Source organism: Melanostigma gelatinosum (assembly GCF_949748355.1).
Source record: "Melanostigma gelatinosum genome assembly, chromosome: 6".
NCBI classification, from domain to species: Eukaryota; Metazoa; Chordata; class Actinopteri; order Perciformes; family Zoarcidae; genus Melanostigma; species Melanostigma gelatinosum.
The window spans coordinates 21,316,189-21,335,552 of record NC_136639.1 but is presented as its reverse complement, the minus strand read 5'-3'; the positions used below and the strand labels follow the sequence as shown (position 1 = coordinate 21,335,552).

Here is a 19,364-nt window from a genome sequence, read left to right as displayed (position 1 = left end):
CCTGTCACTTAGAGCTATAATCTGTTATATGCGCTTTCATTTACCGAGCTTTACTTTCCATTTTATTCCTGGAATAATTTCAGTTGTTCCCCTCTTGGGCATGACACACAACTGCACCCACAACCAAGACCAATTACCGTTTCAAATGATGCAAAATTCCTAGTATTGACTAATTTTATGGCCAGTTTCCACAGAAGCCGAATGTGACTAAATTAATTCTTCAATATCGTGACCAAATTAAAGCTGGTGCAATTAGGTTGAATCCCAGTGCACTTCAATCCCAATCAGAAATGTCCGTACCTCTCAATAAATTAGCCATAGGAATAAGAAAAGTGTCCATCCCGGCTCCCAGGAGGATAAGAACGATGAAGAAGGTTGTATTTGCTGAGTGGAGATGAAGACTGAAGAGGATGATGGTGGCAAAGATCCAGTGAGCAGCGAGAAGATGGTGATGATGAAGACCAGCCTTTGCTGCACAACATGTGCAGCGTAATCACTCAGTTGTCCAACGGTACACTCATGATTTCTCAGGACACTAATATGTAATATCATCACGGATTACACAAATCTCAATAACTACACATTTTAACAGCATTCACGTAGAGTTACACACGTTAGCTTTGAACTTATTATCTGTCCAGCTTAATGAACTATAGTTTACCAAGAACATAACAGTCACACAACAAAAATACATAAAACATTTAGTTTTTTGTCGGATCGGCGGTTCGATCCCCGGCTCATCCAGTCCATGTGGAAGTATCATTGGGTATGACACCTAACCCCAAATTGCTCCCGATTGCTATGCCCTTCAGTGTGAATGGGAGTGAATGTTTTAGTCCTGATATATTGAATATTGAATATTCACTTTGCACCACATAGGCTACAAATATGCATATAAAGTGTGGGAGAAAATGGGGGTTCATAGGGTCACAATACCATACATTTTGCCCCAAGGCCCACCCAGAGGGGTAGTCCCGCCGTGTAGGAGAGACGTCTTGGACTCCTAACCTCAGTATTTTTTTTAACTCGTGGCAATGAATTAGCCTGTAAACACATATGCATAAGGAAAAAGGAGATATGGCAGAAACCACGCAGCCCGTCCAGCCAGGCCGTCACAACGCACGCCGACCCAGGCAGCCCGACGATTGGTCTCCCCGCACGTCCGTATGCGGCTGCGGGGCGGGAGTAGGCAAATCCAGCCTGCGCTGTAGTTTGTCACACAGATGCTGCCGCTGGGTCAGTGTTATGCCGTCTATTAATAATAACAGAGCCGAAACAGCCTCAGCGAGGAGAAGAACAACAACGGGGAGAATCCGCATCTTCATTTCTCCTTTTTTCAGTCTGCACGGATGAACCAAACTATGTGACAAAGGATAACCCCGCTTCAACTGTCGACAGAAAAAACCCGCTTTTTATCCAGCTTTTTATTGGTCTTTTTATTTTTATTACAGGTGCCATTGTCTCGCTCTGGCAGACAGTCACTGGCTCTACTCGGGCCACTTTATTGCGGTCATCCATCTGCACGGGCGGTTGCGGCTTGTTGGTAAACACGAATCGGATCCCGCCGGCAAGGACTCCCTCTGGTGCATTGATGCACCCATTTCAGTGGTGTAACGGTGAGCAGTCTTTTTATATTGTTAGGCCTCTGAGATGATGTGCCATACAGCCTGTCAATCTCTCGCAGCAGTGATATCATTGCGCTAGATTGCAGTCTCTGAGTCACTCCAATATTTCTTTTTCTAAATTTTGATATTTCTATTTATCTAAAAACCGAACCCATCCTATTAAGACTTGTGGTGCGTAACAGTGACAACAAATAGTCCTGCACTTTATTTCATAAGCACTATTTTAACATGTGATGAATGGTTTACAACGCACTGTAATATAGAAAGTCTCGTGTACAGTATAAGTGTTTATTAATGTATTTGTCAACAACTTGAACTCCTCTTGTGAGCACCCGGAGGCCCACAAGGTATTGAATGACAACATAGAAAAAACGGTATCAAATATATCTTCATAGGAGAAGCTGTAATAGCTATAATACCATTTTTTTCTGTTTTTGTTTATATCTGCCTATAACGTCATTATTAGAGCTGCTATTAGGCGATGAATCGTTGAATCGATTGCCAGAAAATTAATCAGCAACTATTCTATTTGTTTGTCATTTTTCAAGCTAAAATGGCTTCTCAAATGTGATGATTTGAATCTTTTCTTTGTCATAAATGACAGTAAACTGGACATCTTTATATTTCAGACTGTCGGTCAGCTGGAGAACAAACTGATTGAATACGTCACCTTGTGCTGTGGGAAATGATGACTGGTATTTTCCACGATTTTCACATAAAAGACAAAACAATTAATAGAGAAGATATTATACCGATTATTAGATGAAGAAAATACAACTTACATTATAGTATGTTATAAACCGTTTATTACATGTGCTGTGTACTGCTTATGAATGCTAAATAGAAGGGCTTTAGGTTTTACCCACGTTCTGATTATATTTCAAGGTACCATATAATATTCCTTAAATGGCTGATATGCCTTATTTGAGCTGAAGTACATGTTAAAACAGCAATTATCTGAATGTTTAAACAAGTTGTGCATTGATTGGTGGAATAAGAGACTGCTTAATCAATAGAATCCTTTATTTCCATCCAAATTAATTCCAGTTGAGAGCCACACAAGGCCAGTCTCTGTGCTCTCTGTGTAACATTTTGCCTCTCTGGCGAATCTTGTTTACACTGACTGACCCTATCTGCAGCCTCTCACTTACAATCTTCAAGGTCTCGACCAATTAGCTCCAAAAGCCCAAAAAAAGTCTGAACAACTTTCTCTGTCTTGTTTGAAAACTGCCGCTTGCGTACGGAGGCGCATCGGTCATCCTTGAAACAAAATGAATCCCTTCATGGCAGTGAACCGGTGTATCAGTGCTTTGTTGTCACATTGAAACCTGGTGAAGATGATGGATTAGTCGTCTTTTTTTTCCTCCGGCTTTGCCTATTTGAGAGCAGCAGCCACAGCACACAGCAGCCTCCTCGGTGGACTGTTGGCTGTGTTCAGACAAAAACAATTACTCCCTTTGTGCTGCTCAACTCCCCTGCTATTCATAGGGGGAATAGCGCCCACACACACACACACACACACACACACACGGACAGTATCAAAGAGTGACATTCTGCTGGAAAAATGAAGGCAGCCACACAGCTCAGCTCTGTGTATCTGTGATCATGCCTACAGTGTTTATGCGTGACACATGTAGCACTTTCGACAGTTTCGAGTGCTATCTACTCTCTTCTTCTTCCTCTTCTTCTTCAGCAGCAGCAGTCATGCATGCAGGCTTGAGTGTTTACCCCCCAATGTGAACTGTTGAATATTTGATGTGAAGTTCTGTCTTTAATGCGAGCAGCAGCAGCTGCAGAAGCAGCTTTGTGTGAACGCGGCGTATAGGACAAAACCCGAGCAGGCATCTAGGGGCTGTCGGGGGAGCTGCCACAGTCGACGTATTTTACAGCTCTATCAAATCACGGAGGGACTTTCCTGCCTTTTTGAACAACATCACGAGAATCTGTCTGACGGCTGAAACTCAATACGACCGACTCGGATTCTCTCAAAATGAGAACTTTTCGCTAAAGGCCAGCCTCCATCCTTTCCCCCCCAGCATCTGCTACTCTTGGCGCCATGGCAATGGGGCGCCTCCAGAGTGTGCCGATATATAGGTCAGTGGTCATGCGGGGCTCCACCCAAAGCAAAATACCACATAGCTGTCTGCTCTCCATGCATACAAAGGTGGAGGAGGAAGACGTGAGCACCCATCCATACCGACAGACAGATGGTTGGGACATGACACACACGCACGCACGCACGCAAGCACGCACGCACGCACACACGCACACACACACACACACACACACACACACACACACACACACACACACACACACACACACACACACACACACACACACACACACACACACACACACACACACACACACACACACACACACACACACACACACACACACACACACATAGACCTGAATACAAAGTACCCAGACTTGGTTTGTGAGTCTGCAGCAGCTTCACAGGTGATTTGTGCTATCAGCTGTGCAGTGACATGAATACAGGAACATGTGCTCAAATTTATACTTGTATAATTGTATAATTTTACCTCTTTGGTCTCAAACTGTTATTTCAATGAAACCATCTTTTATGGACACCTGACACATGACATATGACAAAGGACCCCAACTAGACACCGACCTGAAGATATAATAGTGTGGAATGTGCAATTTTGTGTTTTCTCTTTAAAAACCAGGAGCATTGAACAGAGTTTGTTTGGTGGCGAGTCAAAATATTTTTAAGAGAGAGTTTAGACTCCTGACCTCTTGATTTGTAAGATCCTGGCTGTGCGGCCCTGCACTCGTCCTTCAGTTTGTGTTTCACTTACAAACCCCAAGGTCTCCGGTAGTGATCGCCTCTCGCTGAGTGAAGTCATTTAGCGGTGGAACTTCAATGTGCAGCCGCCGCAAGCCTTGATTAATGGAGCATCACTGCTCATACAGAGAGCGTGAAACTACGAGGCGCGAAGTATTGATCCTCTCACGCTGCAATCTCACTGTGAGGCGGGAGAAATGTCAAATAGAAATGTCAATGTGCCACTTTGGCTGCAGGACTGACTAGAAATACCGCGATCTATATATATATATATAAAAAGGTTCCACAACAAAACAATACCCATCACAGGGATATGAAACTGGTAAAGGTCTCCATCCATCTGTCAGTTTGGCGATCTGCTCATTAACCCATATTCATCTGTTTTTTCATACCCCCATCCGTTTGTCCATCATCCATCCATCCATCTCTCTCTTTCTGTCCATCCATCCCTTTGTTTTCATGAGTCTATCCATCCCTCCCTCCATCTGTCCATGTATCCATTCATCTGTACATCCATCAGTCCATCTATCTGTCAGTTTGTCTGTCTATAGTTATCCGTCCATCTGCCTGTCCGTCTGTTCATGTTTTTTTGCCAATCCGTCCATCGATCCGTCCCCCAATCTGTCTGCCCATTTATCCATCTATCAATTCATCCATCCCTCCCACAGTAGACAGGCTGCCAGTCCGTCTTAGGACCAGTAAACATAGACAAACAACACATTCACACCTGCAAACTATTTAGTTTCCAGTCCACCTGACCTGCATGCTTTTGGAAACGGAGCACAGAAACATTAAATGCATGCAACCTTGACACAAAAAAGGAGTGACTGGTCAACGTGTTTCTGGCTATTTCTTACAGTTTGTTTCTACCACGAGATACGTCGCTGCCGTGTCGCCTGGAAGGGTCTGGATTTCTCTATTATGATTAAACAACACACAACATTTGTTTTAGTCATTCAGCTGCTTCAGTGTTTGATCAAAATGAAAATCTGCAGATTCCCTCGTCCCTCTGCGGCACACATCCTCCTCTTCCTCTTCTAATGTGGGCAGGTTCATATCAGCAGACTGCGATGAGTCCTGCGTTAGCTCCGATTCACTCTCACTCACTGGGTTAGTGTGACCCCGATCTCACAACGCCCCCTCTCACGTGCAGATACTGACTTCTCATTACTCATTCGGACACACAACACACAAGTGTGCTCTCTGTGTCTCTGTCTGTCTGATCTACAACTGCTTCTCTGCGCTAGTTTCTCCCTTGAAATCTGGGGAATTCATGGTTCTCGATTTATGTATCCATAAAAAATAACACAAGAAACACAACCCGTCAAATACTGTGAACTGCACATGCAGTGCAACATGTCCAGTGTGGCCACATTTGTTCTTCAATCGTCCCCCTCCCCCACCTCTCTACCTCTGGCCTTGACTGCAAATAGCAGTGCTAGAGTGATAATCTATTTCATGGTAAAACAAACACACACACAGGAGTGTAGTGTTGCAGCGAGGAGGCGACACAAAGAAAGGGGGGGGGGGGGGGGGGGCGCACCCTGAATGTAAATACCATCTGTTTGGATCGGAGCACGCTGCAAAGTTCTTGCTGCCATTTCAATCAAATTGCACTCGCTGATTGTCAAGAGGTTTTGAGTGTCTTGAACTGATGAACTGGATTTCATCAAGTGTCCTAAAAACATATTACATTTTAATTCCACAAAAGAGGGCTGAGCCAATATACTCTCTTTGGTCTGTGGCTAGCTGCTCTCGTCTGTCCACTTTCACCCCTTTGAACTACACCGACCTGTCATCAGACAAAGAAGTGTGCATCTATAAGAGATACAGCCATGTTGCTTGGAAACCGCAAATCAGAGTGTTTTACGTACTACTTTGAAAAGAGCTCATTTGCCATCACAGGATAGTGCAGTGATGGTCTTTCGCTACATCTTTTCCTCAGCCTTTGTGTCTGTGCATGTATGTGTGCAAAGCTTCAATTTCTGACTGCCATTAGAGGAGGACGTAGCTGACTCTGACGATGAGCAGTAGAGTACTTTAAGTATGTGTACAGTTGCATTCAGCTGTGTTTTGAGATATATTCTTGTGTGTAGCAGTTTCAGGCCTTCATGTTTCTGTTTTTTCTAGCTTACGTCTTCATGCAAATGTGTCTTAATTCTTCCCTCCGTCTTTGTTCAGGGTGCTTCTGTGGTCTGGGACTGGTTTACTCCAACAAGTCGTGCACCATGCCGCCCATCACCTTCCAGGACCTGCCTCTCAACATCTACATGGTCATCTTTGGGACGGGCATCTTTGTCTTCATCCTGAGTCTCATCTTCTGCTGTTACTTCATCAGGTGAGGGGCGACAGGAACAGAAATATGTCATTGGAAACAAGAAATGTGTGAAAAAACAAAAACAGGACTAAGGCTTTTTTTCAAACCTATATTTCTTTTGCTCTGGTTCGAATCAGTGGATGAGTTGGTTAACTTCCTACTGGTTCAGTTTCATTTCTTGCTGAAAAGCAATTCAAGCAAACTGAAATGCATCACCCGGCTCTTCGGGACCCGTTGAGCTCAAACTTGCAGGGTACGCCTTTACTCTATAGGTGTGTCAGATCGAGGTTGGATCATGTTCTCACCACAACCAAACAGCTACAGAATGGTTTGTGACCGGACTGAGACCACTTCCTCTGCAGGCTCTCCATGTGATTGTTTTGGTCTGCACCCAACTCAAGTACGACTGCAATGCGACGTTTTTCATCCGATTATGTCAGAATGCATTAACTGTCAAGTCTGTTCTTGGATCTCAAGATCTCATTGAGGAGTGGACAGTATTTGGGCACAATCCAGACAGTTTATCGGACGTAGGACTCCATCATCTTCCCCCCCCACAGGGGAGTTACTCTACCGAGGAGAGCAAAGGGGAGAGAAAAACTGGGGCTGGAGCAGCTGAGACCTGCTGCCAGTCTTAAGTTAAGTTAAGTTACAGGACAAAACAACACTTGTTTTAGGCTTTGTGAGGCAGCTCTGCAGCAGTGCTTTGATTTCAATGCTAAGGTCAGCATGCTATATATGCTCACAAGGACAATGCTAACCTTGTTCACCATCGAATGTAGTGCATTAGTATGCTAACATTTTCTCACTTGCATATTACAAAAGCACAGCTGAGGCTGATGGGAATGTCAGTTTTGCAGATATTTGATGCTGAAAAATGTTTCTTTGACAAAGTTTTGACCTGATGGTGGCGCTAGATAAAACATCAGGGACTCACCAAGCGAATATGATTCATCCACTGGGGGTCATGATTATATTTACAAAATGTCATGGCAATCTAGCCAATAATTGTTGAGAGATTTCAGTGTGAACCACAGTGATGTGTGTGTAGGCAAGAAACAGTGAGGGAGGGAAGGAGGAAGAGGAATAAATAGAGGAACAGGGTGACCTCTCCCGCTGTTGACGGTAAACTCCCCGATGAGCTGAATGGACGTTTGTGTCTGAAGGACGGGATATGAGGCAACAGGAAGCAGAGCGCCACAATGTGTGAGGACAGCAGCGAGGAAAACTGCAGAGCGACTCAGAATAAACTCGACGTGAATAGCACACAGTGGGAGCACACGAAAGAAACATCACACATGAACGTCTGCCATGTGCAAAATCATAAAAGGAAGCGCCAACACCTGCAAAGGGTCTGTTTTTTAATCAGAGCTGTCTTTGCATGACTGAGCATCTGAATTTGGAAGTTTACCTGACATTTCAAAATGTGCTATTATTTTTGCGTGTGATTTTTGAATTGCCTCTTATCAAAATGTCAAACAATTGGAAAAAACTTGTCTGTCGGCTGGAGACATAGAGAGCAGTCAGAATACAAATGAACGTCACTAACAGTCAGTAGCTGGTCTCCAGCAGGTATGTGACGCCTTTTGTTCGATTTTGTGCATTTCCCTCCTGTGCAGTCTGATTTCTATAATTACATATAAATGAATTCCCACAGCCGCACCAAGTGGAATAGACGACTGTGCCAACAATCTAACCAACATCTCAATACCTTTAAAACGTAGTTTACTCTTGACCTCAAAACACCAGTAGACAAAAGAACATCAACACAAGAAAACTTCAAAGGGCCAATTACAGTATTTTTACTGTCATTATATTTAAAGTGGCACAAAGTTGGAAACATAGCAGAGCATTTTCAGCAGCTGGAGAGCCAGATATTTTGAGAAGTGAATTGTGCACCCCGGAGACGATCATCAGGATACAATAGCATGCATTCATTGGTTTGAATAGGTCACACAAACTCCACACCAAGGGGAACAATACAAACCTTTATCTTTCAACATACCTGTAACTTGCAAAGTTCGACAACGTAATGTTGAGCAGCAAACAACTTGAGCTAACTCGTGGGTTTGCTGAGATCAATTATTCCTTTGTTTCAACTCTCAGGCGAACCTGAAGGAAATCTTTTAAAAGACAAAAAACAGGCATAAATTGAGAGTCGTTTTAAATCTCGAGGATATTTTTACGTTGTAGTTATTACCCAGAGAAAAGAAAACCTGGCCGGCACATTCGTGTTTTGTTTGGCCTGGGCTCGGCACTTAATCGACCATCAACTCTGTCAGACAGGCTCGGATCCTTCCCGTTTCTCTCGAAGCGCTTGCCCGTGAATCATAACCAATGAGTCACTTCCTTTCGCTCCCATTACCATGCTGAAGGTAGTCTTGGGTAGGAGTGTGATTGTGAATTCATTTATAGACCGGGTGATTCATCCGATGAATACTGAGCGATGAATGTCATTGTCTGTTTGTGGGCAGGCTTCCTATTATACACTCAGAGACGCTCTCTCTAAATCATGTGTGTCTGGGAGTAAGGGATGTTCGATGTTAACGTTACGGTGACTTAAAGATCGGTCTCTATTTGAGATCTTTAGTTGGAAACAAATGAACTGCAAGATGGCATATTATAAGCAGTCATATTAGTAGCAAAACATTGGCTTGGCCAATATCGTCATCCAAGGAAATGACCTAGTGTGTGATGAGCTCTATGTTGTCCGTTAAAATGTTTTCCTTGCCAGGAAAAGCAGGAGTCGGTCTGTCGTTGTCCGCGCCTATCAGTCACACCTGTTGAATTCATTGTTACGTCATACAATAAGAACCGGTCAGCAGTAGTTATACGAGGATTTTTTTTCTATTCTTGCAGAAGCACAGAAATCTCAGTCATGTCCCCCTTTTCACCCACTTCACTTCCACCATCATTCTCCAGGGATGGGAAACCACGACACATGTAGAACGTGTATCCTCACATTGTTCTGCATGGAAGATTGTCAGCGGCAATCAGCGTAAACAATACACCAAGTGACAAACACAGCAAATCACTGCCATTTCCTGACTTCAATTCTTTTTTTTCTTGAGGGGGGGGGGGATCAGATAAAAAAAATAAACCTTCATCTTTCATCTCAGATGCTGTGACTGCATTTAGTTTCAGGCTCAAATCACAGACAGCGATAGACATGTGAGTCTATGTTTAGTTGTGTAAAAGCAGGAGGCCAAAAATAACCGACGCAGCTCGCCAAGTGATAAAGATCTCCTCTCTATTGTTGGTTGCGAGGGCGGTGCAGGGATTCGAAGATGCAACGTAGCTGTGTTTGTGTATGTATGTGCGTGGAAGTGTGTGTGTTGGCATTTGCGTGTTCCGCGTGTGAACAATGTACTTGCAGGGGAACATGTATTTGTCTGTGGATGTGTCGCTCTTTGAAAAGACAGTTAATTGTCAAAGCTTACCCTGCTTCTGTTACACGCAGTCCCATAATGTAACCACACAAACAGAAAACCTCAGCCCGAAAGCAAGACCTGCTGCTAAACTCAGCTTCGAAGAAATACAAACATCTTTATCTCCTAATAGACTCATGGAAGTCGTTACAATGAGCTCAATGCGACCGGCAGCAACAATAAATTGCTGTCTATACTTAAGTATGCAAGCAATGCCACAAGAAGAAATACACTGTTACAAGCAGTCCTGTATTTATAGTATATATATAGTCCAGAAGTATGGAAAAATGTACTTATAATATCAAAAGTACAGGGACCCATGAACAACACTGGGGAAAATGGATGTCATACAAGAAAAAAGACGACTCTGAAAAGTGAGGATCAAAGACTGTAAAGAGAGAGAGAGAGTAGTGCCCGCCACTTTTTTATTTCTAGTTTTTCATTTTTAGAATTATTTCTATTTCTGTCATCCATGATGTTTTGTTGTGGATTCTGTTCAGTGTAATAGGAACTAAATAAAAAAAGTGACTTTTTCAGAGTAAAACCTTGAATGCAGGACTTTCTATTTTTACTACCTCTACTTTAATTTAAGCAAGAAGTACATGCAAAATGGTCGAATTAAGGTTAAACAGGTTGTAAACAAAGTTATTCATCAATGTGTTAATAAATGTTTCTCTCTTCATCCACAGCAAACTACGACACCAAGCCCAGAGCGAGCGGTTTGGATACAGAGAAGTATATCCTGATGTTAATATTTAAGCACCCTTTAGGTCTGAATAATAATAAATAAATACATCTCTCTAAAACATATTTTGTTTATGTTACTCGCAGGTGGTTTTAAAAGGAGATCCAAAAAAGTTGAATCTTCACGGGGTAAGGATGTGATTTTCATTGATTCCTGCAAAAAATTAACAACTTGAAGTGTTTTATAATATGAAAAAAAACAAAACTCTGTCCTGTCTGTCACTCCCGCAGCAGACGTGCGCCGTGTGTCTGGAGGACTTCAAAGTGAAAGACGAGCTGGGAGTGTTGCCATGCCAACATGCTTTCCACAGGAAGTGAGTAGAGGAGAGCAGAGTGGAGTTTCTCTCTTCTTACCGCTTTGCACCCGCACGGGCTTGTTGAAATGAAGATGACCGCGTTTGATCTGATACACAGACAGTTTTGGTTGATTCATTCATGACTAAATTGCAGCATTACAGGGAGGAGCGGTCCGGGCAATAGCGTATCCCAGCATGCACCGCGTAGACCCATAAAGTCGGCCCATAAAGATGAGGTATAGGACAGGATCCCCCTGGAGTCTAGACACTGGTGGTGGTGGTGGTGGAGTAGAGCAGGCAGGTGGTTGACTGAAACTTTCAGTTGAACCGCCCTGAACATCTGGAGGTGATACGTTGTGCAGTAATACAAATTGGCTGGAGGAATGTGGGCAGAAAAAATCAGATGTCAGATTTGTGAATGGAGGTACTTGTACAGCGTGGGAAGGCTGAAGTGTTGGACAAAATTGGAGCAGGAAGAAAGAAAAAAGTCACTTGAGAGAAGGGACCGTCCTGAATTAATTTTCACCAAATCTTCATAATAATACAGGGCTCTCACATGGACAGCGGTGAAATGTAAACCATGTACATTTACTCACGTCTAGTTTTGAGGGTTTTGTACTTTACTTGAGAATTTTCTGCTACTTTATTATTGTACTTCACCACATTTGAGAGGAAAATATTGTACAACAGTATATTGTAAATTAGCTACAAGCCTTTGTTGTGCTGCTTTCAACTTTTACTTGTAATGGAGTATTTTATAGTGTTATATTGTTACTCTCACTGAGGTAAAAGATCCCCTCCTGTCTGTTAATCGTTTGCTCAGGTGTCTGGTAAAGTGGCTGGAGGTGCGCTGCGTCTGCCCCATGTGCAACAAGCCCATAGCTGGCCCCCCTGAGCAGCACCACAGCATAGGGACTCTTCTGGATGAACTGGTGTGACTTCTCAAACACTGCCAGCCCGGGTGGGCCGCAGCCGCTCGGGCCAAACCAGCTGATATAAGGTAGCGACCAACAGGACGAGAGACACTGTTTTGCTGCGAAAAACACAGCAAGAAGCAACAACATGATGATAGTAAGTTGGGGTAACCTAGTTACTACCCGGAGAAAGACTCTGAAGGATGCTGTTGCCTAGCAACCACCTCCGAGATAGCAACACGACACGTTGTGGTGTCTGAGAGATTATCTCCAGCCGCCCACACAACACTCCGCCACTCTTCAACATCCCCGCTCTGTCACATCTGTCTCTTGTTGCCTCGAGTCAGGTTGATCAGGCACCACTGAAGAAGGGTTTTCATTTTTCACAACGATGTGGACGAGTGAGTGTTGAAGGATAACAGCGCTAGGTAAGATCCCCTGCAAGCATGTACCAGTGTTATTTTCACTAATATGAAATAATGTGATATCGGCTGATGCCATTAAAACTTGAGCCAAATTACGCTGATTAAGAAGTTTTGAGACAAAGCCACAAACAAAAATGTATTTCACCGAGCACGAGAACACATTGACAGTTGAAACGTTGTAAACTAAGATTAAAGCTCAAGAGCATAAATTGAAGTCACGCTGGTGAAAGAATTATGGAAAACATGGATTCAGGCATCAGTGGGATTTAAATTAATCATATTACTGCTCAAGCCGTGGAGCAAATTAATCAGTATTTCTATCAAGTCAAACCAATTGATTTTTTGCTTATATGTGCTACTGATACTGACACGTCCTGCCTTTCACTGTAACAGTTTGGTTCTTTGCTGAAATATGTTGATTTTTTTAAAGAAATTGCACTTTAAATTCACACAAAAAAAACAGCCATTGTAAAATATTAAGAGTCAGGTTTGGATGCAACACAGCAGGTTTCGTGTTTCCAGGTGTGGTGAATCTTTTATAAAAGTCTGTGAAGTATCCGAGATGCTGCTTCATCTGAAGAGAAAGGGAGGCAGCAGAGCAGTCCCTCGGTGTTGTGAATTAATCCGGGAAGCAACTAAATCTCACGTTCATACATTTCTGTGGCATTATTGCTGAGATTCAGTTTTTACATTCCTCGGTTGTAGTTATTTTTGTGTTGTTGTGATTTCCAGCTCTCCAGAAAGCGAAACACTGCCTAAAATTGAGCACAAAACTCACAAAGCACATTGTCCAGACACTGACTGCACCTGCACTGTAATTAAAAGCCAAACACACACGTGAGTGCTGTTGAATTCACACGCCAAGAAAAGAAAATGTCAAAGAGATTTGTTCACTCTGATTCTGGCCACATTCCACATTTTGTAATTGAAACAGATGTAAATAACTCGAAACAATAATAAATACAGATGTCTGTTTTGTTCAGCTTCTCTGGTTTGTCTCATGTATCTGGCGCCATCGTCAGGTGAAATACCGGATGAAAATGTATTAAATTATTCTACCTAGTTCACTGGCTCTCAACCTTTTTGGCTTTTGACTCTCTAAAGCCGAACAATGCTTCATGTGTTTTAACCAAAGACAAATGTTTCCTTCTCAAAAGGTTTAGTGTGAGTCGGCTTCAGAAAGGAATACTCTTTTAATAGAAGTAGCGTTCTTCTTTTCTACCTTGTTAAGAGGGCTGTAATTAAACATTATTGGTGGTTAATCAGATATATGGTTAATATTGTTATTATTATTATTCAAAATGTCAGACAATAGTGAAAAAAGCCAAACATTTACTTCTTCAAATTTCTGCTAGACTAAATCAAAAGTGTTGGTTATCCAGTGAGTGTCAATTTAAACGAACTGCAAGTCTTCTTCGGGGAAAGTTTAAGAGCTAAAAACTTGTGAAAGTACAGAAAATGTTCAATGAAACCTAAGGAGTATGTGTTGTTATTCTGGCAGTGTGTGTGTGTTTAGTGTGTCAAGTATTTGTTTGATACTGGCTGAATACACACCGGTGAGACTGCTACATAATAAAAGACAAACGCAAGACATCAATAAATAAGAGGAGTACATAATATAGAGACAAATAGTAACACATGAATATAATAATACGTTCCACCCTCTCCCTGTAGTCTTTGCCCTTTCCTTTACAGCATATTTGACATGAATTCTAGGCCACTGCATAATAACTCACATTTCACTAAATATGAATAATAACAATGAGTTATGAAGGAGCTTATTACAGTAAATGCATTCAAATTTGACACTAAAAATCTCTGAAAATAAAAGTGAATAACGGGGTTAAACAAAGCAGCAAACGAAAAGATTTAGAGGAGTTGGAGCTCAGGAGTCAACCTCTGAATGAAAACAAGGACCATCTGTGCGCTGCCTCATTAAATGTGCAAGACCCCGTCCTATTGGCGGGTCTAACCGGTACCTAGCTATTTCCCCACAGCGGATTGCAGGTGGCCGAGCATCGAAAGTCTGAAGGGCATTCCTCACCCCGGTTGCCTTCTAATTAGGCTTAAGGGCAAGGAGGAGCCTCGGGAGGACCTGAAAGGGGATTCAGGATGGAGGGAGATGGTGTGAGATCTCACATGGATGGAAGTGAACACTGAGTCTGATAGAAAGTGAGAGCTGGAAAAAGAGAGAGGCGAGGGAAGTGCTGGGAAAAGGTGGAGACTGAGAGGAGAGAGGATGGGAGAGAGGAGGTACTCGGTTTGGCCGCTTTACCTCTCAATTCTGACAAGGTAGAGAGTTGTTTCATCATTGTACGGATGAGTAAACCTGTCAGCGCTGGCGAGCACACTGATTTCCTTTCAAGACTGCAAAAGAAAAGCCTGCAAAAGAAGAAAGACGAAGACGAGATGAGCAGTTCAGGATGATGGAAATCTGGTCGCAACTTTCCTTTGAGACCCCAGGCTAGTACATCCGTCTTTCACTTTCCAACTTTCTCTCTCTCTCTCCCGTCCAACTTTTGCCCTTGTTTGTTTCGGACGTGTGTCTCTTCCAATCTCCCGTCTTCTAAACATTTTGGATGCGTCCAGCTTTGGGTCAGTGCCCGTGGCACTCCGAGTCGAACATGTTAACTTGAGCTGTGCTCTGCATAATGTCAGCGTCAGGCAGAGAGAAAAATTCATGGAGCTTGGAAGGAAATGCAAGCAGCCCCTCACTGTACAGCAAAGTTTGCTTACACTCTGCCCTTAACCACTGATCTCTGGCCAAATAACTTGGAAAAAAAGACAGTTAATGAGGGAAGGAGCGAACAGAATCTGGCCAGTTTTCAACAAAGAAAGTATCAAATAACATTTTGTCATTGAGCCTTGCCTGAAATTGTGCTGTAGATGCATCTAAGATATCATGATGAAAATCAAGTCTGATGCTTCTCTGAATGTGATGTCTGCAGAACACTCGTGCATCACTGCAGCATGGTGAGAACTGTCAGAGGTCAGAAACAAATATGTTCCACTTTTGTTAAGTTGTTTCAGAACAATAAAGTGCAAACTTGAAAATGAATAGTTCTAAATATTTTGTCATAACAAATAATTACTCTTTGATATTCCAGCACTGAGTCATGCATTTGGATACACACATCTAAATGGGTAACAGCAGAAAACTGTATATAGCCTTCCATGTACACATTACCTAATTATCACTTTATTGGTACTGACAACAGCAAACACTTCTTCATGTTTCTTACAGTCAGCAGTTTTGCAATACTTAGTGGGCACAAAATGTAAGTCTCTTGTTGTCGAGACGGCCCATTCTTTTTCACAGAGCTGCTGGCTTTTTATAAGCAAAGCCTCCCCAAGAATCAGAAAATGTCTCTTGATATCAGATCTTAGTCAATAATGTTTTCAAAAATGTCTATACGTGTGTGTTACTGCAACATGTCCGGAGTACCACAGTGGCGCAGTAAGAGGTGAATCTTTTTATGACATATGGAGTTGACTGGAGAGTTGTGTCCACTAAATGGCTGTGGGGCATGTGGGGGTGTTTGAAACTATCCTGAAGTGCAATACTTTATATATTGAGCTATATTTAGCTATACATTTGCTGTGTGGGTGGATCAGGATCACAACACCATCAAGTCAGACGGTGTCAAGATTGTGAATCACAGAAAAAGTTGAGGAAACTACTTAGTTCCCAGTTATGTCATTGGAAAGTATTGTCTATTGCATGTTTTACCTTCCTGATGCTAGAAGGATGAATGATGAGTTGTTGCTGAAGATGTTTTTTGTCATGAAATTGTTTAATTTCAAATACTTTTGTGGTAATTTTCCCTTTTTTCTCATGTTTAGTAGTGATAGACAGTGATAGATGAGAAAACATGAATTGCTTCCAACTTGTGTAGTGCTGAAAAGCTCCAAATTGGCTCCAGCAACCCTGATTGCTACAGTAGTTTCTATCCATCCTGCTTTTTGCCACAGCATGTGAGTGAATTACACCGTGTGATCTCATGGCATAAAAAATACTGTACAGTCAGTCATTTGAAGTCAATATGTTTTCACTGATTCATAAATGAATTAGTTATATCTGTAGTATATTTAAATCTTAAAAAATCGTCTGTTCTTCCAGAATGTTGCTCATATTTCGAAACGATATGTATTTCTTATTTCGTAAGTACTTCAAAACTATCGTTGTTTTGATAATTCTGGGAGTCAAGTTTCTCAGTGGAATCAGACACCTTCCTCTGCCTCACACACACACACACACACACACACACACACACATTACTTCCTACTTTGCCTCCGTATTCACGCTGTGACTCAGTCATCTCAGTAAATTAGCCGCCCCTTCTCTCAGTGCCTCCCTAATGTCGGAGCTCTGAGAACCCACCGTGCTTCCCACCTGTTCCGTGCAGATAGGCCGCCATGACGCCACTGAAAAGCTATGCGATAATAAGCGGAACGTTTTCTAATGAAGTCATGTTAATGGCTTTCTTTTGCTCTCCCATTGGTGAGCTTTGGAGGTCTGATGGGGAACAGTTCACGATAGAAGGCTGAGGCTAGCATCTGTCTGTAAATACCAGCAACTCTGAAACAAACTGATAAGACTGAGCCACTGAGCTACCGCAACAGCTTACTAATTGAGGCCTGTGTCTCCTCCTTTACTTTTACCAATTGTGAGGAGCCTCCCTTTTGTTGTTGCATGATTCTAGTGGCTGGATGCTGTTGTGATTAAGCGTCTGTTAGAAAGTGGTCACACTTTAGAGGTGACTTTTGGAGTTTGCTTTCTTTTGAATAGAAATAACGGTACTAAGTTGAAAGAAAATAGAGCATTTCTCAATGCTGAGAAAATGTAATAATTTAGTCCCGCTTGTTGGTAATAATCAGCATCTAAGTAAACAAAGCTCTTCAATGAATGTTATTCAACTGCATGCACAAAATGCTACTATAATTAAGTAATGGACACACATTGTGTAAGACCTGGTAGTTCAATACCTTGCCAAACTGCCAATTAACATAACAGATGAGAAACATCTTCGTTAACACACAGCGAGTGAGAGAGAGAGAGAGAGAGACCCATTAGCCTTGTATCAAACCATGACATCTTGGCTACTATAGTCTGGGCATAAAGCTAATATGCATTACACGAGAGTCTGTCAGGGATCCATGAAGTGAATTAGTCCTAACAGGTCGGCTTGGCAGCTGCGAAGGCCTGGCAAGACGGCCAAGAAGGTCTGATGTATCTGAAGATGGAGACTAGTGGAACAGGAGAATTTTGGTCGGTACTGCGTATATTTGGCATGTCTAGAATCGCAGCCTACGGATAAGAATTATTATTGGCCGTCATGTTAATCTGCTGTATGCTAGAATGAATTAAACGGCAGTAAAGTTTAGAAGACCAATCTATCGTTAACGATATGTTTCATGCCATCTGACAACAGAAACAGAAAACTACATTGTTTGCATTAAACACGGTATAAGTGATCACAGCTAAAAGAAAGACAAACAATTGGCAGCAGGTGCCACATAAACATTAGTCGTAACAGCAGAGGCAAGGCTCCATTCCAAAAATGAGGAGGTTTGTAAGTATATGCTGTATAATACACACATACAGTTGAATCCCATAATACACTGTTCTCCTAAAACTGTGGCGTCCAGGAGATTTCTTCACTGCAGTAATGCTTTGGAAGATTCATGGTGAAAAAGTCCAAAAACGTCTGACAAAAGATCCGAGGAGTCACAGAAACATACTTCAACAGAAATCAGTAACACTGAGCTTATCCTTGGAGAAGCTGGCCTATGAGGCATCGTATTATCTGAAAACTAACTGAACAAACAATGTCATTGAATCGTTTTGTTATTAATCCAATCATAACCCTTTCCAATTAGCCTTTGAAAAATGTGCCTCTGTATTAAGAAACTACTTCTAACTGGAGGAATTTGCTGTTTGTATCCATATGTTTGCATTCAGATGCTATTCTCACCCAAAGTTAAGCGACATAAAACAACGTAGCTTTACAGCTGTGTCATTACCGTCAGTGTCTCACTGTACTGTACTCTGACTTTTGTCTGAAAATCAGATACAGAATATTTACATAATATCATACGTAAAATAAAGAAACAAAAAATCCTTCGAGAGGCCCGGCAATGGGTGCAGCACATTTGTACAGTAAATTCTGACTTTAAAAGCTTTCCGATTGGTGGTCTTTGGAGTGTCAATTACATTTTTTGTTTTTCAAAAAAAGGTGCAGTGTATACCCAGCTGTCTGTTTTGAAATGCCAAGAGGATTAATGGCACTGATAAGCGGGATTGGTGTATTAAGCTAAGTCCTTTGAGTATGCTTTTCTGTTTCAGCTATAATTTGTGGAACATGGATTTAAAGTATAACAGAGAGAGAGAGAGAGAGAGAGAGAGAGAGAGAGAGAGAGAGAGAACTGTGACTTGAGGAAAACAGTGCAAAGGTTCAGATACATGCCTCTTTGGGCTTGCTCTGCTCAAATGCTGGTAAACTGCAGTGAAACAGACGGAGAGCAAACGTGAACACAGGCAGACATTCACAGACGCACACTGTGACTTTTTCTACATGACTGGAGGTACATATTGCGAGTTGCAGCGGGGGCAGAGGGCAGATGGTGCCTTTGAGGTGGGAGGTTGAAATGTAGAAAGGTAGACGAGGCGTGTGCGTGTGTGTGTGTGTGTGTGAAGGTTAGTGGTGTTGGGAGTGTTCACGTAAGGCTCTGGCTAAGGGCATATTTGCACACGTTTGAAGAGGTGTGCCTTAGCTCACGAGCAATGTTCCCTCTAATTT

At 42.3% G+C, this 19,364-nt stretch overlaps 1 protein-coding gene across 2 annotated transcripts; it reads left to right on the top strand.

The window, feature by feature from the left end:
• The first annotated feature begins 1,253 nt into the window (after positions 1–1,253).
• Positions 1,254–13,626, top strand: rnf122 (ring finger protein 122). Of its 2 annotated transcripts, none has more exons than XM_079269752.1 (6): positions 1,254–1,616; positions 6,622–6,778; positions 10,875–10,920; positions 11,017–11,058; positions 11,164–11,243; positions 12,049–13,626. In XM_079269752.1, the coding sequence occupies exons 1-6, from the start codon at positions 1,592–1,594 to the stop codon at positions 12,161–12,163; spliced, it is 465 nt and encodes a 154-aa protein (XP_079125878.1). In that variant the 5' UTR covers positions 1,254–1,591; the 3' UTR covers positions 12,164–13,626. The 2 variants fall into 2 exon arrangements, with proteins under 2 accessions (XP_079125878.1, XP_079125877.1); XM_079269751.1 differs by having other exon boundaries at positions 11,161–11,243.
• Positions 13,627–19,364: the final 5,738 nt, after the last annotated feature.